The following is a 23,491-nucleotide window of genomic DNA, read 5'->3' on the forward strand; positions in this document are numbered from 1 at the left end:
TGTGCACAAAGTCATTAAGTTTCATTTATTAATTTCATCAATATAAAAAAATACAGTTTGGAATTTAAAATCACATTTTTATAATAATAATAAAAAACCTGTGTCTCTATGAACAAATGCAGCATTTATCCAAATATTATGTGTAACACTCCTTTTACACTGCTGCCACTTTGACATGTCACAGTCAGGAAATCACAGGTGCAAATAATCATGAGCGATGGCCGAGTTCCATTTAGCTTCCTCAGTTTCAGAGGGCATGATAGTTCACTATCACATAGTCCTGCAAACATGAACTGGACAGAGCCATCGTTAGTGTGATCAGTATCACCTGTGCCTTTCCTGCTAAAACAGGACAAAATGGCTGCTAAAGAACCAAAGGACCAAAACAAAACAAAGCTCACACAAATAATACTTCATCAAAAAGAGAACATTTTGAATTTATGCCACAGATGTGTGCCCAGTGGAGTATTTAATAACCAGAAGTGATGAGTTATTAAGGCACAGGTATAGTACTGTTGTCTGTTGACCACATTCAAATCTTTAAGGATAGGTTCGTCAATCCATTAGTTCTTAACACTTGGTAAATTGTTTGTAGCCTCCTGACATTTTCACTTTAAATTCAAAGATGCTTTACACGCGAGCTACCAGAGGTCAGTGGTCAACATCTGGAGGGCAGATTGTATGTACACCTGGTTCCTTCCTATTTAGCTGCACTTTGCGTCGACTTTAGCTGAACCGGAGGCCAGATGTTGCCGCGTATATTCCCAAATCAGCAGAGCAGCGCTCACGTGCACATTGAGGGAGCGGATCACTCCTTGTTGAGGGATCTCGACACAGACGTCCAACATCTGCAGCAAGTTGGCGGGAATACCTTCCCGTTCATTGCTACAAGGAGACAAATATAGAAATACATATCAATCAAATATTCATACATGTAAAGATTTTAAAAGATTTTGAATGTTTGAAAGCAGAGTTTACCGACAATATCTCAATATTCATTTATTTTTTCATGTTTGAAAGCTTTGGATTAAGAGGTTATCATCAGCAAATATGTATATGAACTAATCCTATTTACTGAATGTGATCTGATCAATTTCATTGTTATTATTCTGATCATATCTTTTTATCATTCTTTCTTTTTTCTTCCCGGTCTGGTTTTATTTAATTCTTCCAACAATGTTAAGAAAACCGATGTAGTTGAATATTTCCATCATAACACTGTCCAATATGTAATACAATTATGGCGTCAATCTATAAGTAAAAATCAACATTTTTACCGTGGGTTGTTGTTATTTGGCTTCATGATGCCAGCCAGCTGATTTAATTTAAGAGCCTCATCATGTTTGGCCAACTTGGCCCTTCATATTCTCTTGATGACTTACAAACACAAGTGTGAGAGCAATTCAAACTGTAATCAACTCTGCATATACTGAGCTCCAGCAATATGGGCCATACAAAGTAAACATAAAGACGTCATGAGTTTTGGCATTTAGTGACTCCACAGAGGGTGGTGCACAGCGAGGAAGCTTGATTTGATGAGCTACATTTATCTGTAGTGCAACTGGGTGAGATAATGGCCACCTGATGAGAGATTAGAGGCAGGGTGTGCTGTGCACGCACACAGCTGTGAAAGCCCTCAAGATTCAGCTCACACATGGGCGGGGTTGAGCTCACAGCACAGCTCACACCTTTGTGACTACAGGGGTAAAACAAACCACGACACCTACGCAGACGCAATAAATATAAGCTCTCCCTCTCTGCCAAACCAGCTGCGTCACCGAAGCACATACTGTATTGTAGTGAGGAATGACTCACACAGCTACTCCTGGGAATTACACAAGCGTATAATTACAATCATGTTTCATTCATGTGTAGCTACAAATGGCCAGACAAAATTAATTTTAACCTATGGTGCAAGCCACGAGGCAGCATCATAAATGCAACAGTTAAGGTCTTTTCAGCCGCTGTCGTCATGCTGCCTGTTCTGGTTTGTGTAATTCATTTTTCCCTGCTCTAGTCCTGAGGGAGAGCCAATTACAGCCCAGCATGCCCCAACAGGTACATGATAGAGAGGAGAGGTGCAGGTACCGCAGGGAAAAAAATAAAACACTAAACGTGCAAGAAAAAAATGAATAGCCTCGTCAGCTCACACCTTTACTTAGGTGAGAGTCGCAAAGGGCATGGGAAAACATGCATGTATTTTTGGACTACTGGATTAAAAAAAGAAAGAAAAGGACTTGTATGATGACATCATACCCCAGAAGTAAAAGAGTCTTTTCAGGAAACTGATAATCCTGGAGACTCTGACTGTTGGCGGTCTGCTCCACCCCGACAATACAGTAGCCTTCACTCTTTTTCTCCTGCAGGAAGTCGGTGAGCTCCACAGGCTTCACCTGATGGACAAATACAGGTTATAATTCAAGGAAAATGGTAACCAAAGTTCACACAATCAAAGATTTAAGAAAACAGTCAGCACCTTGAAATGAGTGCACATAATGACATCCTGTAACATGATTAAACATTATAGTAGAACTGCACCATAAGAATACTTCCATGGATTATATACTCATAGCCACTTTGTTAGGTACACTGGTTCAACTGTTTATAATGCAAATATATAATCGCAGTAGACCTGATCAATACAACCTGCTGGAGTTCAAACCAAGCATCAGAATGGAGAAGAAAGGTGATGTGAGTGACATGGCATGGTTGTTGGTGCCAGATTTCATAAACTGATGATCTACTGGTATTAGCATGCACAACCAGAAGAAGGGTTTAGAGAGAATGGTCCAAAAAAAGAGAAACTATACAGCGAGCAGTCGCTCTCTTGGCAAAAATGCATTGTTGATGCTGGAGAAGAAAGTTTGAAATATGAGACAGGCAGCAATAACCTGTAACAGTAAGTTAAATAAATACTCAATACAACCAACTATGACTGCACAACATGTTGAACCTTTAAGCAGGAGGACTACAGGAGCAGAACACCACAGAGGGTGCCAATCCTGCCTCTTTATTTGCTGTTATGTGTACCCAATAAAGTGGTCAGTGAGTGTACATAGAAAGACCATGCATGCTCTTCCAGGCTTCATGTTTAAAATTAACACCACTAAGGCACATTAATTGCATTTAGTTCTCGAAACCCTCACATCATGTACAGAAATAATTTTCTGCAATCACAAGAACTTGGCAGTTGGCACTTTCCTTGGTCAGAGCAGAATATAAGGCCATTAGGAAATCAGTAGCGGTGACTGCAGCATCCAGCTGTTCTGGCTGCTGCTTGCTCTTGATGTTCATGTCTGTTGAAATCATTTTAACCCCAAGCAAACCAAGACGGGTCAAATCAGGCAATTCCTATGTCCCCCCGGCCCAGTGGGAAAAGCCTTTATGTAAAGAAACAGAAGACCTCACGATCACTGGGATGAAATTTAACATTGTTTGACATAATTTACCTCCAACAGAGGAAGCCAGAGCTCAGATGAGACACTCAGGGACTGAAAGAGTTTGTCGTTGATGTGGCGAAGGCTATCCAGAACTAGAGAACTGGCACCAAATATCTCACATGTCCTGCACAGACCTACAACAACAAAAACACAAAAACATGAACAGGGAATTTGCATTAATGTGCATAGCGAGTTTAAATATGGTGACTATGAATTCTGAGGGTTAAGATGACTGATTTAGTATCGAGTCAGACAGTTGCAGTGGTGATTTAGCATAAATGGCTACCAGTACCAGTCTACCATCAGTATCACAGATGGATATAAATAGCTGCTCTTAATTAAACACTGTGAGGGTGAAAGTGAAATATAATCAGGACTAACAAGCCAATGTTATTTCTGATGTCACTTCTTTACATTATGAGGTAATGCCATTTGTTGTGCTGCTCCTGACCTCCTAAATTGGTGGGTTTATCTATCAGTGAGGCGACCACTAGCAGAGCACCGTGCTGTTTGCCCAGACGAGCAGCCCTTTGCGACGGAACCAAGTGAAGCTCGGGCTCCTGCTCCTGGATCCCCAACCTCCAGGGAGTGATCTTCTTCTGCACCTCAGCCCAGCGTTCCTCCTGATCCTGTTGACCTGGTTGATGAAACATCATGAGAGGGACTGTTCTGTGATCATCATATGAAGCACTTCTTCTGCATGCGATGCGGTGTAACTGTACCTTTGTCTTGTTGGATCCAGTCTCCAGGCTGGAGCTGGCTAAGATCTGGTGCAGGATTTTTCAAAGGGAAAGATGGACTTTCAGAGAAACATGACAGTTTCTCAAACTTCCATGGAGGAATCCACTCATCATCAGTCAACTCTGACAGACTGGGAAAGGTAAAGAATATGGTCTAAAAAAGGAGCAAGAAGAAAAAAAAAAAAAGGTGTATTACTGTACATTATTGTTTACAAAACGTACAAGGCATCAAAAATAAAAAAAAGCCAACCTCAACACTGTAATCCCTGATAGGATGAAAGGCACCAAAGAAGAAGTGCTCCTGGATTCTTATCCAATTTTTGTTGGCATTTCTAGGGTGGGACAGAAAATAAACACATTAGCAGACTACGAAATAAAAGGTATTTATCTGGTTAGTTGTGGCATGTGCTCACCCAGTGCTCTGCATGGCCTCAGCCTGGTTCAAACAGGCTTTGATCACAGAGGACAAACCTCCCCAACCATCGGCTCCTTCCTCTGCGTGGACTTCAGCCAGGCTCCACACCCTCTTCAGGGCCAGCAAGGCATACAGACGCACGCTAAAGTTATGATTGAAACACCACTGCAGGATGCTGTTCAGTGCTTTACGCAACTGTGCTGCCTTTAACACAGAACCAGAGAGATGTTGTACAACTGAGAAGTGAAAAAAGAAAAGGGTGGGTGGGGGGTGCTGATAAATCCAACTCTGATTTTACCTTATTGTTCAGATTAGGAATGATCACATCAAAATGTACCAGGACTGACAGGAAAGTACAGATGCTGGTCTTGGTCTTTTCTTGATCCTGCAGACAGAAATGTACAGTTTCACTCATAACCCAGTATTTTCTTGATAGGACATGGGCGTCCAGACTGGGAGGTCACCATGTTGAAGCAGGCCCAGAAGCTGTCCATTTGTTGTGGATAGCGAATGAGGATCAGAATCATCATCCATTCGATCAGGTATTTGACTGAAGCCTGGTTACTGCAGAATCCAGCTTCAAACACGTGGTTCAGCAAAGTGGCGACAAACTCCTACACACACACACACACACACACACACACACACACACACACACACACACACACACACACACACAGACACACAGACACACAGACACACACATTAACAGTCAGACTGAATATTTTCTGTGCACTTCTTAATTTGAGCGCAGTTATCTTACCTCTCTGAGTTTGGGCAGCAACAGCAGCAGTGTTTGCCAAACTCTGTTTGTGATGCGATGTTGCAGGGCGTTGATATTTTTGCGCACTTTTGACTTTGATATGTCATTATCCTGGAGATGACAGGTGGGAATTGAGATGGATGATGAGATGACAGATGGGAAATGGTGAAGTGCTCCTGAAATTAGCTGCTCAACATATTATTTTATATGCTAAGCACAATTTGTGACCATACTTAAAAGTACGAAATATACATTGTGTACAAATCACAGCATGGCATCGTAATGTAATGATTTCACCATATTTTATATATTATATACTTCAAGTTTGGATATTTGTGATTATAAATGACAGGGATATTGTTACAAATATCAAGGCACTCCTTTTACTACTAGTAAAAAAAAACTACCTTTTTCAACAAAGCCATAACTACAGCCTCCATCAGTGTTTCGTGCTCTGAATTAGAAGAATCAAGGCGGCTGAGGAAAGCCAATACACATGTGCGGGGAAACTGCTCATCTCTGTTTTCACTGAAAAAAAAAGAAAAAAGCAGTAGTTCATCAACTAAAAAAAGAAAAAAACATGCACAGCAACAGAGACCTCTAGTGACAATAGTTCAAATCACAGCAATAAAGAAGAGACATGACACAACCTCTGACAGTAAAGGATTACACCTGCTCACCTTGCAACTATGACTTTAACAGTACACTCATCACCGAGTTGCTCAACGTACGTTTGTACATCCTGGAGGAGTCTTTGAAAGAGAGGTAAAAATGGTGAAAACAACCCCAAGAAACGACAAAATTATATCTGAGAAATGCTGTAAAGAGTTACCGTTGGTCCTTTCTGAGTACGGGTCCATAGACACAGGCCTCAGTCAGGATGTTGATGTGGCTGAAAACACTTGAAAACGCGCCGTCGGCCTTTTCGCCTCCACTTCGGTCTGTGGGCAGCCACGTTTGACAACAGTGTTGAAGCAGCACTCCCAATACTCCGCTCTTTGCCTGAGAGAGCTCAATCAAGTCGGCGGCGATCTACGTCGTACACACGTCATCACACCGCGTTTGTATACAGCACATGTTGTGGAAAATGTATTAGGAAAGAGAAAATCACTGTGATCTTACAGTCTGATTTAAATCACCTGTTTCAAGGTGGCCACAAACGTCACAGCCTGAGTGTGTGACAGCTCGAGCAGTTGACGATGGAAGGCCATAGAGATGAAGCCTTTCAGGGCCGGCCAGAAGGCTTGGCCATTGGAGCTCAGTGTTTGCACCAGATCCCAGCTCAGCGTCACAGCCTCCACACAGAGTGCCTCTTCAGTAATTAGCAACTGGAAACAAAATATCACCAACCAGATGCTTTATCCCAAGCACAGTGGACAAGATATTATATTTTTTGAAGAAATCCTTCATATTATAATTTCAGCTAAAACCCACATTTTAATCCCTTTGACTAAATTCACTGAGACTCACTTGTGGCAGTAATGTCTCCATAAAGGTGAGCACAGGCAGCACCAGGTCACTGGGCAGCAGTGCCAGAGCCTCCACACTGCAGCTCAGAGCAGCTTTCAGAGTCTCTGGCGATCTGGAAATCTCAGGAATCCCAATCGTCTTAATCAGGAAGCTCAGGCAAATCCACTGGTCGCGCATAAAATTGGCAGCAATACGTCCCCAGTCCTTCACCAGTGTGCCCTGCACTGCTAAATCACTACCAAAAAGAAAGAAAATGCTTATTCTGGATTACTGGCATTAAGAGAATGTATATATTTTTTTACATATTTTACTACTACACAAACCATGAAAGGTCTCCCGTCTGTGGTTTTAGCAAACGTTTGTTGAAGTTTCCCAGTGACGACTGACTTTGTGAGACAGACGGCACTGAGCTGTAGAAGTAGTCATTCAGTGCTTTCAGAGCAAAAGTGGTCTCTGATCTTGTGGCAATCACTTCTTGCTCCACAAGACTGCAAACCTTGGCGAGGGATGCCATAGCAACCGCTCGAGCCACCTGGTGTGTCATGGAAGGGATCTGGCAACAACAAAAAAAAAGCAATAATCAAGCAATCAAGAATAATCAAGCAACTGAAATGATTCGTGAAATTCCTGCCTGATGACGAGGGATTTAAATATTTAGCTTTGTACCTGCTGGCTTGATTCCTGGAGGACTGTGAGGTTGTGTTTGATGAGTTTAGGGAAATGATTCTGCTGAACTTTAATATGGAGATGTGGTGTAGAACTGTACGAGGCCAACAGCTGGCTCAGCACACTCAGGTACAACTCTGCCCGCTCAACATCGAATAACTGATTAAAAAAAAAATAAATAAAAGACAAAGCACACACATTAGACCGACAGGTATTTAAGTTAATTGGAGCGATGGTGTTTAGCTCAACTGGCACTTTACCTCCTGAAGCTCCCCACATAGACGCCTCAAGATAAAGTCCTGGATTGGATCTATAAGTTTAAAAATCTGTTTCTCCAATGTAACATTCACAATGTCACCTGTAAATAGCAGAATAACAAGGGGTGAATGTCACTCAATAGTAAAGGGCTCCATATAAGCATCAACAGAAAACTTATACCAGGGACAAAGATCCTGAAAAATTATTATTATGATCCCTGTGGAATGTTTGTAAAATGTCAGGTAGTACATTAATAGCTTTTTCAGTAAGAAAACCCTCGCACAAGACTGCATTACCTCTTATTATGAGGGAGATATTATCTTCTGAAAATGTCCCAATTGCCCAGCCAGCAAATACGACTTAGGAGAACAGCATTTATGTGTTGTTTGTTCTTGTTTTCAATAGTAAACTGTTTCATTGTGCATCTACTTTCACTACAACATTATTAATATGGGCGAACGTTGTTGTTGTTGTTGTTGTTGTTGTTGTTGTTGTTGTTACTAACCCAGCTCTCCTCCAATACTCTGACAACCTGGTGTTTGTCCAAGCTGGAAGAGTTGTAGCACAAGCTGCAGGCTCTTGTCACTCTTGCGCAGAGGCAGGTAAATATTTGTGCTGACTCTGCTCAGGGTGTCCAGCAGAGGAGAGAGTAACAGCTCTAGAATGTTAGTCATAGCTGTGCCAAGTTGACACTGCTCCATATCCACACACAGCAGAATTGCCCTGGCCAACTTCTCAGCCTCTTTGGGGTCAGGTAACCTCTCAGTCTGGCCTGCAAATCAAGAAAACCAAACACACAAAAAGGACAATTTAAAAAAAAAAATCACATCTGCAGATAGAATAATTCACGTGATCTATGGCCACTTAATTTCAGACTTACCTGTACTAGCTGGAACTCGGAGAAAGGCGTGTATCTCGTCCTGAACATAGCCTTTGATAGTTTCTTTCTTTGTGGCAGCACTGGTGTGATCACCATCCACAGTCCTGGGCTTGAAACGGCCTTCATTGTCCGACAGCCAGACACACAACTACAGTGGCATCACAGACATGTTGGGTTGCAATGAGTCAACCATAAATCAAATGTGCCAGTTAAACACATTAGTTTTGAGTGCTCTTTCATTTGTGCGTGATCGTACTTTACCTGATTCCAGACCTGTGTCCCTCTACACAGTGACTCATCTGCATGGAAATGCATCAGGAAACTAAAGAAATCATCTAGGCTCACTGCACTCTGGAAAAGAAAATGATACTTCAATATTACAACTCCCTGGAGTTTTACAAGTATGTCAGCGGCAGAGCTGGGCATCTTCCAACCAAAAGGTTGGGGTATGATCCCCAGCTCTGGGGATCAAACAGAGGACACTTAAGACACTTAACCCCAAATTGCTCCTGGTGGCTGTGCCTGCTGCATGTGAATGGGTATGATAGTTTTGTGATATTGCAGCATAAAGATGTACATAGTGCTGTATGAAAGTGCATGTGGATGAATGAGAATGAGTGAATGGCAAAACTAGTGTAAAGCACTTTGTTTTATGTAGCACTTTTCGTGTCTTGAATCAGACAATTTAGCATTTAAATAAAACACTATCTGTGTCTTACCACGTCTGTGAGACAGAGGGCACTCTTGAGTAAGAAGCACTGGGCAGCGCCTCTTAACAACACCTGATGTGTGATCATGGTGCAGCGCAGCACCTCCCTGTAACACACCACCGACAAAATGAACATCCACATCCAACAACACAACCAGCTGGTACACAGTCTGCCTCACTGTAACTGTGATGACAAACCTTAGAGCTGCAAGTCCATCCAACCCCAGCAGGGGGCTGGGGGGGAGTTTGGACAGAGCCTGGGAGAGGAAGAGAAGAGGCACCGCACACCAGTGCTTAGAGGCCAGCTGTTGAATCAGCTCTAGCAAAACACAACCTAAAACAGACCCAAACACAACAGTGAGGGAAACACAAATCAACTAACTGAGTCAGAGCTTTGTTTACATGTATTTACATGTGGCTTCTGTTTTCCTCTACCTCTGTGTTCTGCTGGTAGGCTAGTGAAGAAAACGGCCAGGAAGACTTGGAGTTTGGCCCCCAGCTCAGGAGAATATCCTACACTCTGCTCAGCTGACCTACATGTGTACAGGAGGTGGGTTAATTTGGACTGGTTTTCATGTATTTTTCTTCCTGGAAGATTGATTTACACCCTTACCTGTAAAAGAGCGAAGTTTCAGACAGCACATCCATGAAAGGACCAACAATAAACTGAAGAGCGAGGCAAAAGAAAAGTCAAATAAACTCTCTTTGAATGATTTCAGTGGAACAGAAAAGAAAGATACTTATTCACACCATAATGTCTCTGCCTGTACCTGAGAAAAAGCCAAAGCGAAGTCCGGCTGCTGGAGGACCTGCAGCTCAAGCAGATGACAGACACCCTCTCGCATTAAGGATTTATTTTCACTGTGGAACATCCGCTGGTATACACACAGCAGCCAGGATGGGTGGAAGAGGCCTTGACCTGAAGCTACAACACAGAAAGATCTGATAAAGACAACAGGCAAAAAAAATACCCGATAATCAGTCGCTTCTTTTGTGCCTTTACTGATATTGAAAAATTATGTTTTGGGTCACTTTATTGACTTTTGCCATTACATTATCTTGTTTCACTTGTCATTCAATAAACAACTTTTCTTACAAGACAAGCAAGTGTGTTGATTTAGCTTTAACGACAGCTGCATCACTTCATCCAACTAACACTAAAACAAACAATCAAACTACAAACATACAAAAACAACAACCGTTTCCTTTGTCTTAACTTAAGTTACCTTGACTATCATTCACTGTTGTTTGGATCAAGGTGTCTATCCTGTTGAGAACCGGCCGGACAACATGAACCTGCACAGAAGGGAGACAGAGACAAGGTTACAAAGCTGTATCAGGATGTTTTCTGCTGAACTGGCGGTGGTGATCCAACCATTTCCATACCTGGTTTTCCTCCAGGGTCTCCATCACCAGCACGTAATCCTCCCAGAACTCTCTGAGCAACTTGCTCCTGGTGGGAGCCCATTTGAACAAGGTCTCACCTGCAGTGATTTCAACAAGAAAACAATAATTACAACATTGAAAGCAGAGGGAAAGAGCAATAACAATATTTAAACAATAATAATAAAAAATATGGAACATATGGAACAGAAACTATTTGCATTGTTAAATCGGATTAATCGCTTATCAAAACAGTTATTTAGTGATTGATTAATGGTTGACGCCCTAAAAGAAATAGATACTGTAGTACAATCAGAGAAAAGTATGTATTTTTGCAGCCCTCGTTTCCTCACGCAGGCCTGATTGAAAATGTTGTCAGCTATTTGTTTCAGCCTAGACCTGGGAACGACCAGTAAGGAGGCATCTGAGGATCTTGGAGAGCAGGGAGGTTAAATAAACTGGAATGAGGCCACACAGGGATTTAAAAATCAGCAATAACATCTAAAACCAACAAGTAAGCTAGCAGTGTAGGTATACTGAAGGCAAGTGGGGGTGATATCATTAAAATCCTAGTGTGAGCATTTTACCTTCGCCTGAAGGAGAGAGGGGACACTCCACCTGCTCCTCCTCTGACAGGGCCACACACCTTTTCAGCAGGTAGAGCGCCCTCTTACGTGACACGCTGTCTCTGTGCGTCAATCCATCCTGAACCATCCTCCAGAACTGGAGAGACAGGCGAGGGTTGGGCTCACAGGTGGTGGTGGAGGAGGAGGAGGAGAGGCTGTGAGGTGTCAGCAGGTGATCAGAGATGACTGTCAAACACAGCAGAGCCCTCTCCGTGACCGCAGGTGTGCGCTGAGCGCAGTGCCAGCTGCACAGATCGTCCAGGACCAGCCTGAGGATGCTGTTTAAAGTGGCACCACCGCAGCACTTCAGAAGAGTCAAGAGGAGTCTGACTGTGACTTTGGAGACCAGAGCAACAGGGAGTGTTTTCATGCAGGACAAGGCAGAAGACATGGTCCTGAGTGTGAGCTGCTCGTCTGCTGACAGAGCAGGTATGAGAGCGGCCATGACTTCGCTGGAGACCTCCACGCTGAGTGACTCTTCATCTGACAGCTGCAGTGACGGCAGGATGGACAGAGCCACGCGCCCCGGCACAGCCTCATCACACAACGGGACACAGGCGCTCACGAGGCGGCAGGCGGCGGCTGTGCTCTCCCTGCAGCGCACGACTTCACCCGGTTCTGCTGATATACTGGCGAAGAGAGGCAGACACTGCGTCCAAATAACCGACTCTATTTTATCTTGAATACGTCGTCTTTGCGCAGCGGTAAACGGAGTCTTGTCCGAGGCTGTCAGAAGTGGTGCCAGTCCCTGGATGAAAGCCGTCAGCGCCTCCACCCGCTCCGTCTCCGGCCACGTCTGAGCGGGCCAGCACAGAGACTCCAACAGGCGCTCACAGTCCGGAGAGCTGGATAAGACTGCGTCAATTAAAACAGAATACATTGTAGAAAGCGAGGACAGACTCAAAAGCTAACGAGCTGTTCATAACACACACACACCGGCTCTTCTTATCGTTGCTGCGAGCAGCACGTTGTTAAAGTACAATGTAAACTTCCGCACACGTGATGTCAAACTCTCGCGAGAGTTCATCTCAGTTCTGCACCATGGACATTTCTTGAAAATTGTCAGAAACAATCCAAGGGTTTTATTTCATTTTTAAATAAGTAAATTATGAATACCAAGTAAGTAAAGTAAAGTAAAACTTGACAAAGACAGGTATAAGTTAGGAGCAACAATCCTTTTCGAATTAAGTTTTTTGACATTAATATTTAACAGGAAAAAAACAACTTTAGGATATCAGTATTAAACATGGCGCACAATTAACCTTTATTTGTCTGCATATTTCTACAATAAAAAGGTATGAAACTTGACATGAGAACAGTGGGTGAGGGTGGTCTGGAGCAAGAATCCTTTGAAATCCTGTCAAAGTTTTTTATTACCTATTTAGGATTTTATTTTAATTAATATTAAACATTAGACATTAATGATATTAATACTGATCACAGAGCAGAATTAGCCTAAAATTATTTTCTTTTCATTAGAATGGTAACTGTCAGGTTGTTCATTAAAAGGTTGTATAATGTCCCAGTAGGTTTTACCTTCCTATATTCATCAAGTTTCTGCTGAATGGCAATCATCACATGGTCCAGGCTGTGTTATTTTTCTTTAAAATACAGTACATTATTGTTAATCAGGATCTTTTGAGTTTGAAATGAGGAGAAAATAACCAAAGTGGTTTTGTTTAGTGGTATTACGGATTTATTTACACCATGATTGAAAAAACAGTGCTTTAAAAAAAAAAATGAATTGTTCGGTATTCAACACCATCAGTTATTAACACATTATTGAACATTGGTTTAAAGCTTGTCTGTGTTCAGGCACTGACATTCTTTTCCAGTGACTTCATGCTGGCTTAAGACATCAGGGGATTTCTTTTGCAAACCATTATCATTTACAAAACAGTGGGGAAAAAATGGATGACAAGTGTCAGAAAGGCTCGTTTGTTTTGGGGTTACATAATTTGAAAATACTGCAGATTCATTACACACTTGCTGGATACAGAAATAGCTCTTTACAAATAATACTTTTCTCTTGTAATTAGGGAACACGAGAGGACAGTATCAAATGGGGGGAAGCTTTGGATTCATGCATTAGCAACTGTAAGGAGGTTCAATTTTCCACATCACCAGATACATTGCTGAGGCAGACTAATAGGAAATGCATGACAGAGCACACAGTGTAGAAATGGAGTACAATATAAAAGATGATTTAAAAAAAAATATAGGACAAGGGAATACAGGACCAACTCATTAACATCAAGGCATCTACAAATGCAATAAGGAAATTCAAGTTAATATATACATAAAAAAAATGGCGGATGACATGGAAAGCACATGAATTTAAATACTTGCTGACTGCATTGATTCAAAAAGTTAGAAAATGTATTACTTTATGCTCGAAACACTTAAAGATTTAAACGTTTTCAACCATGATTACATTACAAAATAAAAAAACAAATTAAAATGCTTTTTTCTTAAAAAAAGTTTAAAAAAGTAATAAAATAGTGCAAGTATTGTGTACACAATATACAATAATAAATATGCTTTGTTTATGGTTTAATATGCTCCTTGATTTGTTCGATCTGTCTGCTTTAGTAACAGGAATGAGGGCGTAGTGTCAGTAATGTCTCTCTAAAAATTGAAGCAAACCATTGTTTCCATCATATAGAGAACAGACACTGATTTGTTGGCAACCCGTGACTTTAGTTGCATCTTAAATGAAGGATGAGAAGGATGAGACGTACTTATGGACAACTCTTTAAAGAATGAATTCCAAGAACTGTTCATCATCTAACATGTCCAGAGAAAGGCTGTTGGTTGACCTGCGGCCGTAGAATGAAGGTTTGGCTGGGCAGTGCAAAACGGGGTAACAAGTTTGATCAACGGGGGTCTTTGTGTTTGTTGAGATACCTGGGAACCCAAATGTGTAGCTGTGGGAGGAATCAGGCAGCAATGTGGTTCCCAGGGGGGCAGGAGGTGGAAGGAAACTGACATCATCTAGACTGTGGCTGTGCCGATCCACACATACTGGTGCCCTAGATTTCAGCATCTTGAACAAAAATAAGAGGGAAAAATAAAAGTTAAGAAAATACTGACTGTCCACAGGAAATTAAGAAGACAGAAGAAACAACAAACCTGTTGTGACATATCTTCATTGTGTACATTTCCATGATATTCATCTGTGTCTGGGGTGGATGATTTATTTTCTTTAGAACCCACAGGATTATATTAGTCAATATCGACGATGAAGAGAACAAATGATTTGACAATACAATTTTTTAAGCTGCTGTGATTACACATTTTCCTGAACATCACAATTAGATGATTTGTACCTGATGAAAGAGTGTCCAAGGTGCGTTCTGCACAATCCACAGAAACCCCTTGAAGAAGGTCAGCCAACTGGAACATGTCATCGGGTTCTTCCCCAACAACATCATTTGGACTTCCATCAGTGGCCTTAACTGCGTAAAAGAAAAATGTGGAATATGGTTAATCTCAAGATGCTTCCTACTTCAATAGCATGAATGCAAAGTATCACCTTTATTGTGCATTTCAGACCAAGTAACTTAGACAATACTCTTAAAAATCCTCTCACCTTGCTCTTGCCACCACTCATCTTCAGTCTGACTTTTGGTGCCTGCATCCAACCCAGAGGTACAGGGGCTGACACGGCTGGCTGCTGAGCCAAAACACATCCGACCTTCCTCCTCCAGAGAGGCCCTCTCTGTGGAGATGCTGTGCTGACGGGCATCTGCTTCAATTCCAGAGCTGCTGGTCGAGTGTCGCGACAGACCAGGGCTGCTCTCACTGCCGGGGGGGTCCAAGTCCAGGTCATCACTAATGTAAGATTCTCTGTAACGTTTTTTCTCTAAAAAAAACAGACAGACAACTTACTATCAATGTGGTGGTTTTTTTTTTCTCAAAATGTAAAACACCAATAAACGTCTGTCCTCTGTGGTTGATGAAGAGGAGTACAAGAGCCTCCCTGCCAAACTCCTTATCATGATACTATTTTGTTACCTTCGCTCTCCTCCAGCTGGCGTAGGTGTTTGAGGGCAGGCTGGAGGCTGAGGTAAAGACGATGGCTGCTGCTCAGGTGCAGGAGGAGGTGGCGAGAGCGGAACGACGAGCCAGTGTAGTAAACCAGCTTCCTCGCTGACGGTAAACCATCTGGCTGGATCTCAAATTTCTTCCCCTTAATGGGACATGATATGCCCATTAAATAGTTATGACAAAACCGTATAAATTGAACAGTGAATGAATATAAGCAGTGCACATACCAGGAAAGTGAGACGTCCCACGTTTGTCCAAGGAAAGTTGTATAGCAGCTGTCGCATGTTGTTCATCTCCTGTGAATATCAAGCACATGCACATTCACACAAACACAAAATAGCTTTTGTGTATGGAAAAAGAAAACAGATTTCTGGGCACAATTTCTGGACAACAAGTTTTGGCAGCCTTGGTAAACATTTTTTGATGGCTTTGATGACAAGTAACAGATTTCCCAAAAAACATGAAGTTAAAGATGTGACTGCTTTTTTATTTAATCTGTTATCAATTAAAAAAGAAAATTAGCAAAAGGAAAAGGGTCTGAATCAAACGTCTGGGCAACCTGCATGGCCTGTGGTTAGTAATGGCTCTTTCACTTGCTACAGGATTTTCTCCGGTTCAATTCAAAGGGCTTTTAGTTCTTTGAGATTTGAGATTCTTCTAAGTTGGGGGGGACTGTGAGGGAGCTGCCAAATTCTCCAGCTTTGCGCCTGGTGAGAGGTCAGCCAATGTGGGTTTTAAAAGGTGTGTTTAAAGAACATGAGGGCCATTACCCATTTCCCCTCTATAAGTGAAATGCACCCCGAGCCAGTAGCTGCAATACAAGCACATATCATTTAATTTTTTGTCCAACGTACCAGCCTTCTCCTGCTTTGTGACAGTTTATTATTTCACTGTTCGGCAGCTGCTTTGAGGAGCTCAGTGCTGTGGATTGTTGGGTCAAGGTTTTGAGTGGTCGAAAGTATTTATAGAGCCAGAGCTTCCCTTATCATATTGTGAAAAAGCCACAAGAAACCCAATCTGAGACCTTAATAAAAACCCACAGCTTGCATTTGGGTGTTAACATGTTTGCACTAATCATACGAAACAAAATGTACAAAAAAAGGTGAACATATGTTTCAAAGTTTCACTTTATGCTTTTTTTGAGGATTGATCATGTTCTCCTCAAGATATAGTGACAGTATATCATATTTTGACCAGGTGTGCCCAAACCTCTCCACGTCATTGTACTTTAAAATTATTGACCATCAATAAACGATTCCTTTTGTTTACAGGGTCCATCTGGTCTTGGCAAAGAGGCTAAGAGCTACTCAAGGTATCTCATGGTCTGTTGGCTCTTTAATCAGCCAGGCACTGAGCCCTAATCCCCCCCAGATGGCCCCTGACGGACAGATCAAACAACTGACCACATGGCAGAAGACTCCTATCTCCTCATGCTCTCTGCTGTTGGTAGCAATCCCACACATTCCTCACACGTCTAGTCAGAGGTTTTACAGGACTACACATACAAAGACTGGATCTTTGAGATTTACTCTTGTGAACCTAACAGGCGCGTTTGACGCAGCTACTATGCATTACTAACACACTCACACACGCACGCACCTGATAAACCTGCATTCCACGCAGGGTCAGTCCGAGCAATGCCGTTCCCCTCTCCTCCTTTTTGTCCTGGACAACATGAATGATGAGATGTCAGGGAGGCATCTGAGCAGCTCAGATAAGACAGCTATTTCACAGTTAAGCCCCTCTCTTAGTTCACTTGGAGACACTGAGCTGATGCTAACAACAAATTGAAAGTGATAACACATAATGATGCAATGGTGCAATGGATGAGCAAATCTTCCAATTATCACTCAGATGATGAGTGAGTTTGAGATGGGGAGGACAATAATGTAGAATAGATGAAGCATTGTGTAACTGCCCCAGTTTTATTTGTGCTGTAGGCTCAAATGAACACTTACTGGAAAAAGACAGATTGGCAGTTCGAGGGAAGGAATATGACAGGAATTAAAGTTGGAAATGTCCACCAGCCTCAGTTTTGTTACTTGTTATATTTTATTGAAAATAATCACACCCAACAGTATGAAATGTGTTACAAAAACTCAAAACCAAGCAACCTCTGATGACAGTGAAATGATATATATAAAAAAAATCCCCCCTAACCTTTTGCAGTCTGTAAAACGTGACAGGTACATCCTCCAGTCGACACGACTCCCTGATGAAGAGCAGCACGGCATCACGGGCTGACATGCCCCACAGCTCCTGATGCACTTTGGGCCCATGGCAGAGGAGGTAGTTCACTCCGCGCTTAGCTATAATCTACAGAGACGGAGGAAATGACAGATGTAGATTACAACATAACCTTTAAATATAAAATGTTAAAGTTAGGGCTGTAAATCTAATCAAATATCAAATAGTGACTAAACACATGATTGCCCATAGTTAATTGAGAATTAATTGCAAATTAAGCACTTTTGTATATGTTCTAAATGTAACGTAAAACAATATTTTTTTTAAATTTATTAATGCTCTTGTCAACTTGAAGGTGAAAAAAAAAAACCGTGCTTGCTTCATGCAATAATGTTTGTTATAATTGCTAACAGGCTTGGGCAGATGATTGATTTCCATGTATCAGTGACGGCTGTCACAAATCCCAATGTGGGGTCTCTGTCATAATGAAATATTTGCAGGACCACCTGATGTGCAGCCTCATACTGAGTCCTGGCATTTAATTGAGTAGAGAAGAGTATTTAGAATAAAGCCTCTGGTTTTTAATCATCAGGAGATAATGATGAATGACTGGCGTAAAATGAATAAATATTATAGTGAAATGTCAAACTGAAGACCACATTAAATCCACAGTGTTTTTAAGCTCTGCTGTCACATGGCAACACCTACCCAGGGGGGAAAGTAATCCTTGGGTTCAAAGTAAGGGGTGGACTCCTTAGGCATCGGGTGGTCACCAAGGTCAGCCTGCAAGGCGTAACCTGCCAGCTGGAAGTACGCCTCCTCTTGCTGACGACATTCAGAGCGAAGCACTCGCTCGCGCAAGTCAGAGTAGTAAAGATGCCGTGCCTTTCGTTCACTGGTACCACATAACCCAAAAATGGTAGAGGAGGGGAGCAAAAAGAAAGGAGGACAGAGATGGATGAATCAGAAACACAGGTTTACCAGGCAATTCAATCAAAAGAAAGCATGTTCGGTGTTGAGGAAGACGGAGCAACATACCAAATAAGTCTCCCATTCTCAACATAGTACTGCACTTTGAGGCAGAGTATTAAAGGCAACGGTCTCTTCTGAAGTGTCTGCAAGTAGAGAAAGGTGAGTCAGAGTCGGCCTGTGTGTGAGTCATTTTCTAATGCCTAACAAAAACATTGTGGCATGTGGGCCACTGAAATGGCCCACCCAATTAACTGATGGGAGAGTGGGTCACAACAAAATGCTGCCACTCCACACAATCAAAATCACACTTCACAACAGGCTGTCTTACTTTTCCTGAATCTTGCCTCCAGTCCTTAGGAAAGTACTTGTTCACTTTCTCCTCCATGTCTAAAAATATGTGCTCATTATCTGAGATGGAGAAGGAGACAGAAAAAAAAAAAGCCGACAGTTAGCGAGGAAACAAAATAATGCAGCCAAGCGTAAAAATTGCCTGACAATGGGAGTCACTGGGGTAAAAGAAAAAAGCCGTTGTTCTTCTGTTTATGAATGAGGCTTCTAGGAAGCTAAAAACAAGGTTATTAAAATCAACCAAAGCTCTGATCTCCATGGTTTACATTACCTATTGTGCAGTTTTAAAAATATAGCCAATGCTAATGCCAATTTAATTAAAAATCTAGTGAGATGGTTCAGTTTAAGGACGTTGTATTACTCTCAGTCAGGCCCTATGAGTCATGACACTGGCATGTTCTACTTAATTCACTTTATCTCTTTTGTTCAACTTCGTGCAGCAGTATTATTCTCACCAAGCTGTTTCATAACCTCTTCTTTAATCATCCATCTTTCCTTTTAGCCCATTTCAGTCCTCCTCTGACTCATTCCAATTTCCTTCACCTCTTATCCTTCACTGAGGCCTTTGAGTAAGAGTTGAGTAAGGTGGCCTGTGTCATGACGAATATCTGTTTTCCCTTCCACCCTCCTTTTCCCATCATCAATCCATCCCTCCCCTCAATGAAGAGGAGGAATGCAAGGGTGCATTCCAGGCCTAATGAAGTTAATTTTGCAGGAATCCAGGGCTATGTGATCGCTGAAACAACACCACAAAAACAAAAGGCTGCCTGTTCACGTAGTGAGCCACACAAGATTACCAAGCATTTCAACGAATTTGTCAAGAGAATGGGAACACAATGAAACTGACAGTAAAGGGGGGGGTTTCGATTTTCAATTATGCAGACAAGGAAGGTAGAATGAAATGTTTAGTTGGTTTATGGGAAATGTTCTGTTGGCACAACACTACTGTGAAACTTTGTTTTGAAACTCTGACTGCGGTAAATTAGTAAATCCCAACTTCAATATTTTCTAGTATGAACAGTCGACAAAGAGTGAACTTACCCTTCACCACTGTGAGGCCAAAGAAGTGCAGCTCTTTGACTCCAAGAAGCTCCGTCACTCGAATAAAAACATCCTGCCCTGTGGACTTTGGCTGGAGCAAGAGAACAAAATAATCCAAATTCACTACACAGTCACAATATAGATATGTGGTGCAGCTCTGACACTGTAGTGATAAAACAGAACTCTGTTTAGACGGAGTGTTGTTGGTCAGCAAGAGACATGTTCAACACTCACCCTGACAGTGATGTCCAGCTGGTCTTTGTTGGGGAGGAGAACACAAATGGTTCGCTCCTGCTTTATTGAAGCAGACATGATGTCTTCTGTATGTCTGCGATAAGTGCTCTCACTGTGCTTCAGCTCCAATCCTCTCTTTGTTTTCTCTATCTTTTACTTTTTATCTGTTCCAGAACAGCTGGTCCATATTGTATCTATAAAAAAAAACAACAACGAATGACACATAGTGAGATAGGTTGTTGTGATTCAACAACATTTTGATGTGAATGGATGAGACACCTGGGAGGAGTGTAAAACAGATCACCCACTGATGTAATATCCAAAAACAAACTGAAAGAAATCCAACATATTAGCCGTGCAACAGGTAAACTACTTGCTGACCTTGTAGTTACAGCAGAAACCTAAAGGTTTTAAATTCTAAAAAACGTTATGTATCAGTGTTATTGTTCATTTTCAAAATACGTCCAGTTCATTTTGTTTGACTGTATTACCTTAATAGAAACAAACCAGACTCCAGACATAAGTACAATAATCTCTCCCATTAGCCCACAACAAAGATTAACTCAACACGGATCGTTCACTCTAAAACGGTCAGAGATCAAATATTTACCATTCCAAAAATACATGACTCAAGTGAATAACAAACACCGTCTTGACCGAAGTCACAAGCAAATAATTGAACTGTGTAAAAATGAACGAAAAACAGAAATATTTGGGCAGAGAAATGAGTTTATACTGTAATAGTCGTTAACTGAGAACAAACAGTCAGATAACTTTGCAACAAAAAATGAGAAACAAAGTCCTGAATTACTATATATTCTGTCAATCATACATTATTGGCTATGGTGGAGGTGGGCAGTCTACTTGACTCACGTTTAACTTACACCACTTTGTTTGCTGACGCAAAGTCCCAGCTGGTACAAAGCTTAACTGAAGTGTCTCAGAATCAAATAATCAGATTAATTACTGCTGCACGCTGACTGCAAATCCCCATAATCCTGTTTTTGATGAGAACTACTAGATTTTTTTTATATTTAAATGTGACAGAAGCGATTGGTTCTGGTACTTTTAGCTTATTCCCAAGGAAAGTAGAAAATACTTTTCACTTCAGTAAACAAAACTAGGAAAATGATACTTAGACAAAGAAATGGCTGTTTCCTGATGTTGTACTTGTGTCTTTTTACCTGATTCAGGAAAATGTGTTGTTTACATTTGCAGCACATACAACAGACACATCGTAAAAGATGTAAACGCTATAAACAACCACACAAAACATGGGAGCCATAAAAGTGAGTGTTCTTGGCTCAGGAGGCAAACGTTTGAATTACCAAATATAATTTATGGACAAGTTCAAACAGAGCCTGACACACATCAGGTGCTAACAGAAAAAAAACCTGATATTCCAGTGGCTTGAATATCTGACTTGTTTGTGACAGTCAAACTCTGCTGTACATTTACTCTCTGACACTATAGTAAATAGTTAAACAAAAAGGACAAGTTGTTGTTGTATTACTTTGAATAATTCAATTATGATCTCCTTATTGAGACTTGGATTTGTAAATCTACTCCAAGTTTACTTCATTATGAAAGTGGTGTTAGTGCATTCTGTGGTAGACTGAGACTTAGAGCGACCAAAACATTACTGAAATGTTAGAAGAATTGTTCAAAGACATTTGTCAGTAATTTACAGCCAATCATGCATGGAGGAATGAGAGAGTAAAATCAAAACAGATTTCCAGAGAGAGAAAAAAGTGCTTTGTATGGGAAGTGTTGTGGTCTTGATTAAATTATTTTTTTTGCATGCACATCTGAACTTAATGTATTTAATTAATCGCTTGGCTGTAAAAGATGATCAACACTCAAGAGAAATAAACAATGCAGACTCAACATGCTTCAGAGGACTCTAATCTTGAACATTTTTCAAAAACATAAAGATAAACAGAGAGCAACACAGCAAACCAGACAGACACCCCTTGTTGCTGACCATGGTGAAACCATGTCATCACATGAGAGCAGCCATCTGTATGCCATAATTCCCATCCAAGACGTTTATAATCCCTGTTCCTGAGCGCACACACACTCAAGTACCCACTGCTGTTAAAAAAAAAAAAAAAACACTTCAAAACACTTTTCAGTTGTGGGGTGAGGACAAAACAGCGCATTGCTTAGTGTTGACTCAGAGCAATGGATGACACACATTATTGGGTTTAATTAATTCCAACATTGCTTCAAAACTAGAATAAAATAAATGTAATCCAAGAGCACAGATTAATTCTGTACAACTGTGTTGGATGTAACCCTAAAACATTGATCCGTCCAGCTTTTACGGCTCATTATTTATCTGTAACACTTGTTGCTTGTTTCAATGGTGCGAGTACAATTATATATATTTATGAGCCAGTGAAACAAAGCAAGATTAACTTAAAGTAGGTTTAAAATCCCAATCTCAATGCAGTTGAATGTATTCACTAAATAAACAACCGTATGCTGTTAGATGAATTGGTTGTAACCAAACGCAACAAGTGCATCACTTTACTCCGACTACCACTTCAGTCAACTACGAGACCGTGCGTTACTCACCATGATATATTGTGAGGCGAAACAGCTCACACTGAAGTTCCACGGCTTCCTAAATTTTCACACACAAAATCTTTTTTTTGTTTTCCGAATTAAAAATAGTCAGAGTTGAAGACATTACCGAACACAGATCTCTCTATTGCTTATTGAACTTTCTACAACGACCGAGAAGCTCAAATGATTGGGCCATACCATGTCGGATACTTAGGCGGGGGGGTATAGCCGCTGGATGTCTTAACAGTTTTGCAATTTCAGGTTGATATTTACTATAGCTTTTTGCAGTTTTTCAGTTAAAACAGTTACTTCCTCCTTTCGTGCTTCCATCGTCTAACAATAATTAGATGATTCGATTTTAAACATCTAATAAAGTAACCCCCCTTCCATGTTCTTCATTGGTAGACTTCGTGGAGTAAAATGCATGTGTGGTGTTGACACTTAGGGTTGCGGGGGCAACAAGTAAAATTCACTGATTTCTTACAACTCAACTGAAAACATAGTAGAGTATATTCTTTCCCCAATTTGTTAATTTTGACTAATGTTTATTTCATCAATCCCTGTTCTGACAGTTAAACCACAACAAATTAGCGACAGTCCTATACATTCTTCATCATGTTTCATATTAAAACGTCTGTCTTGAGCTTAGTATTGAATTGCAAAAAGTATATATGCTACATTATGCTGAATATTTTAAGTTAACACTTGGGGAAGTTAACCATTCTTGTGAAAATAAGT

General features: G+C 41.2%; 2 protein-coding genes across 3 annotated transcripts; both read right to left on the reverse strand.

Moving 5' to 3' along the window:
* Positions 1-2: 2 nt before the first annotated feature.
* Positions 3-12,533, reverse strand: tarbp1 (TAR (HIV-1) RNA binding protein 1). The gene is made up of 29 exons (XM_058651701.1): positions 11,312-12,533; positions 10,728-10,825; positions 10,568-10,637; positions 10,112-10,266; positions 9,955-10,007; positions 9,777-9,874; positions 9,540-9,675; positions 9,352-9,448; positions 8,894-8,983; positions 8,633-8,780; positions 8,258-8,524; positions 7,755-7,852; positions 7,495-7,653; positions 7,152-7,381; positions 6,829-7,063; positions 6,498-6,686; positions 6,191-6,390; positions 6,039-6,110; positions 5,766-5,886; positions 5,359-5,469; positions 5,060-5,209; positions 4,894-4,980; positions 4,594-4,799; positions 4,431-4,512; positions 4,163-4,334; positions 3,892-4,077; positions 3,450-3,574; positions 2,257-2,393; positions 3-885 (listed from the first exon to the last, which is right to left on the reverse strand). Exons 1-29 carry the CDS (start codon positions 12,228-12,230, stop codon positions 705-707), a joined length of 4,872 nt encoding a protein of 1,623 aa, XP_058507684.1. The 5' UTR covers positions 12,231-12,533; the 3' UTR covers positions 3-704.
* Positions 12,534-13,029: 496 nt separating this feature from the next.
* zgc:172136 (uncharacterized protein LOC566376 homolog) lies at positions 13,030-23,013 on the reverse strand. 2 transcript variants are annotated; one of them, XM_058650727.1, is made up of 14 exons: positions 22,763-23,012; positions 20,183-20,376; positions 19,949-20,039; positions 18,888-18,967; positions 18,626-18,702; positions 18,296-18,482; positions 17,561-17,716; positions 17,000-17,065; positions 15,628-15,696; positions 15,368-15,542; positions 14,943-15,215; positions 14,680-14,808; positions 14,483-14,553; positions 13,030-14,396 (listed from the first exon to the last, which is right to left on the reverse strand). In XM_058650727.1, exons 2-14 carry the CDS (start codon positions 20,258-20,260, stop codon positions 14,106-14,108), a joined length of 1,743 nt encoding a protein of 580 aa, XP_058506710.1. In that variant the 5' UTR covers positions 20,261-20,376; positions 22,763-23,012; the 3' UTR covers positions 13,030-14,105. The 2 variants fall into 2 exon arrangements, with proteins under 2 accessions (XP_058506710.1, XP_058506711.1); XM_058650728.1 differs by lacking the exon at positions 14,483-14,553 and having other exon boundaries at positions 14,254-14,396; positions 22,763-23,013.
* Positions 23,014-23,491: the final 478 nt, after the last annotated feature.

Source organism: Solea solea, chromosome 15 (assembly GCF_958295425.1).
Source record: "Solea solea chromosome 15, fSolSol10.1, whole genome shotgun sequence".
Lineage (NCBI taxonomy): Eukaryota > Metazoa > Chordata > Actinopteri > Pleuronectiformes > Soleidae > Solea > Solea solea.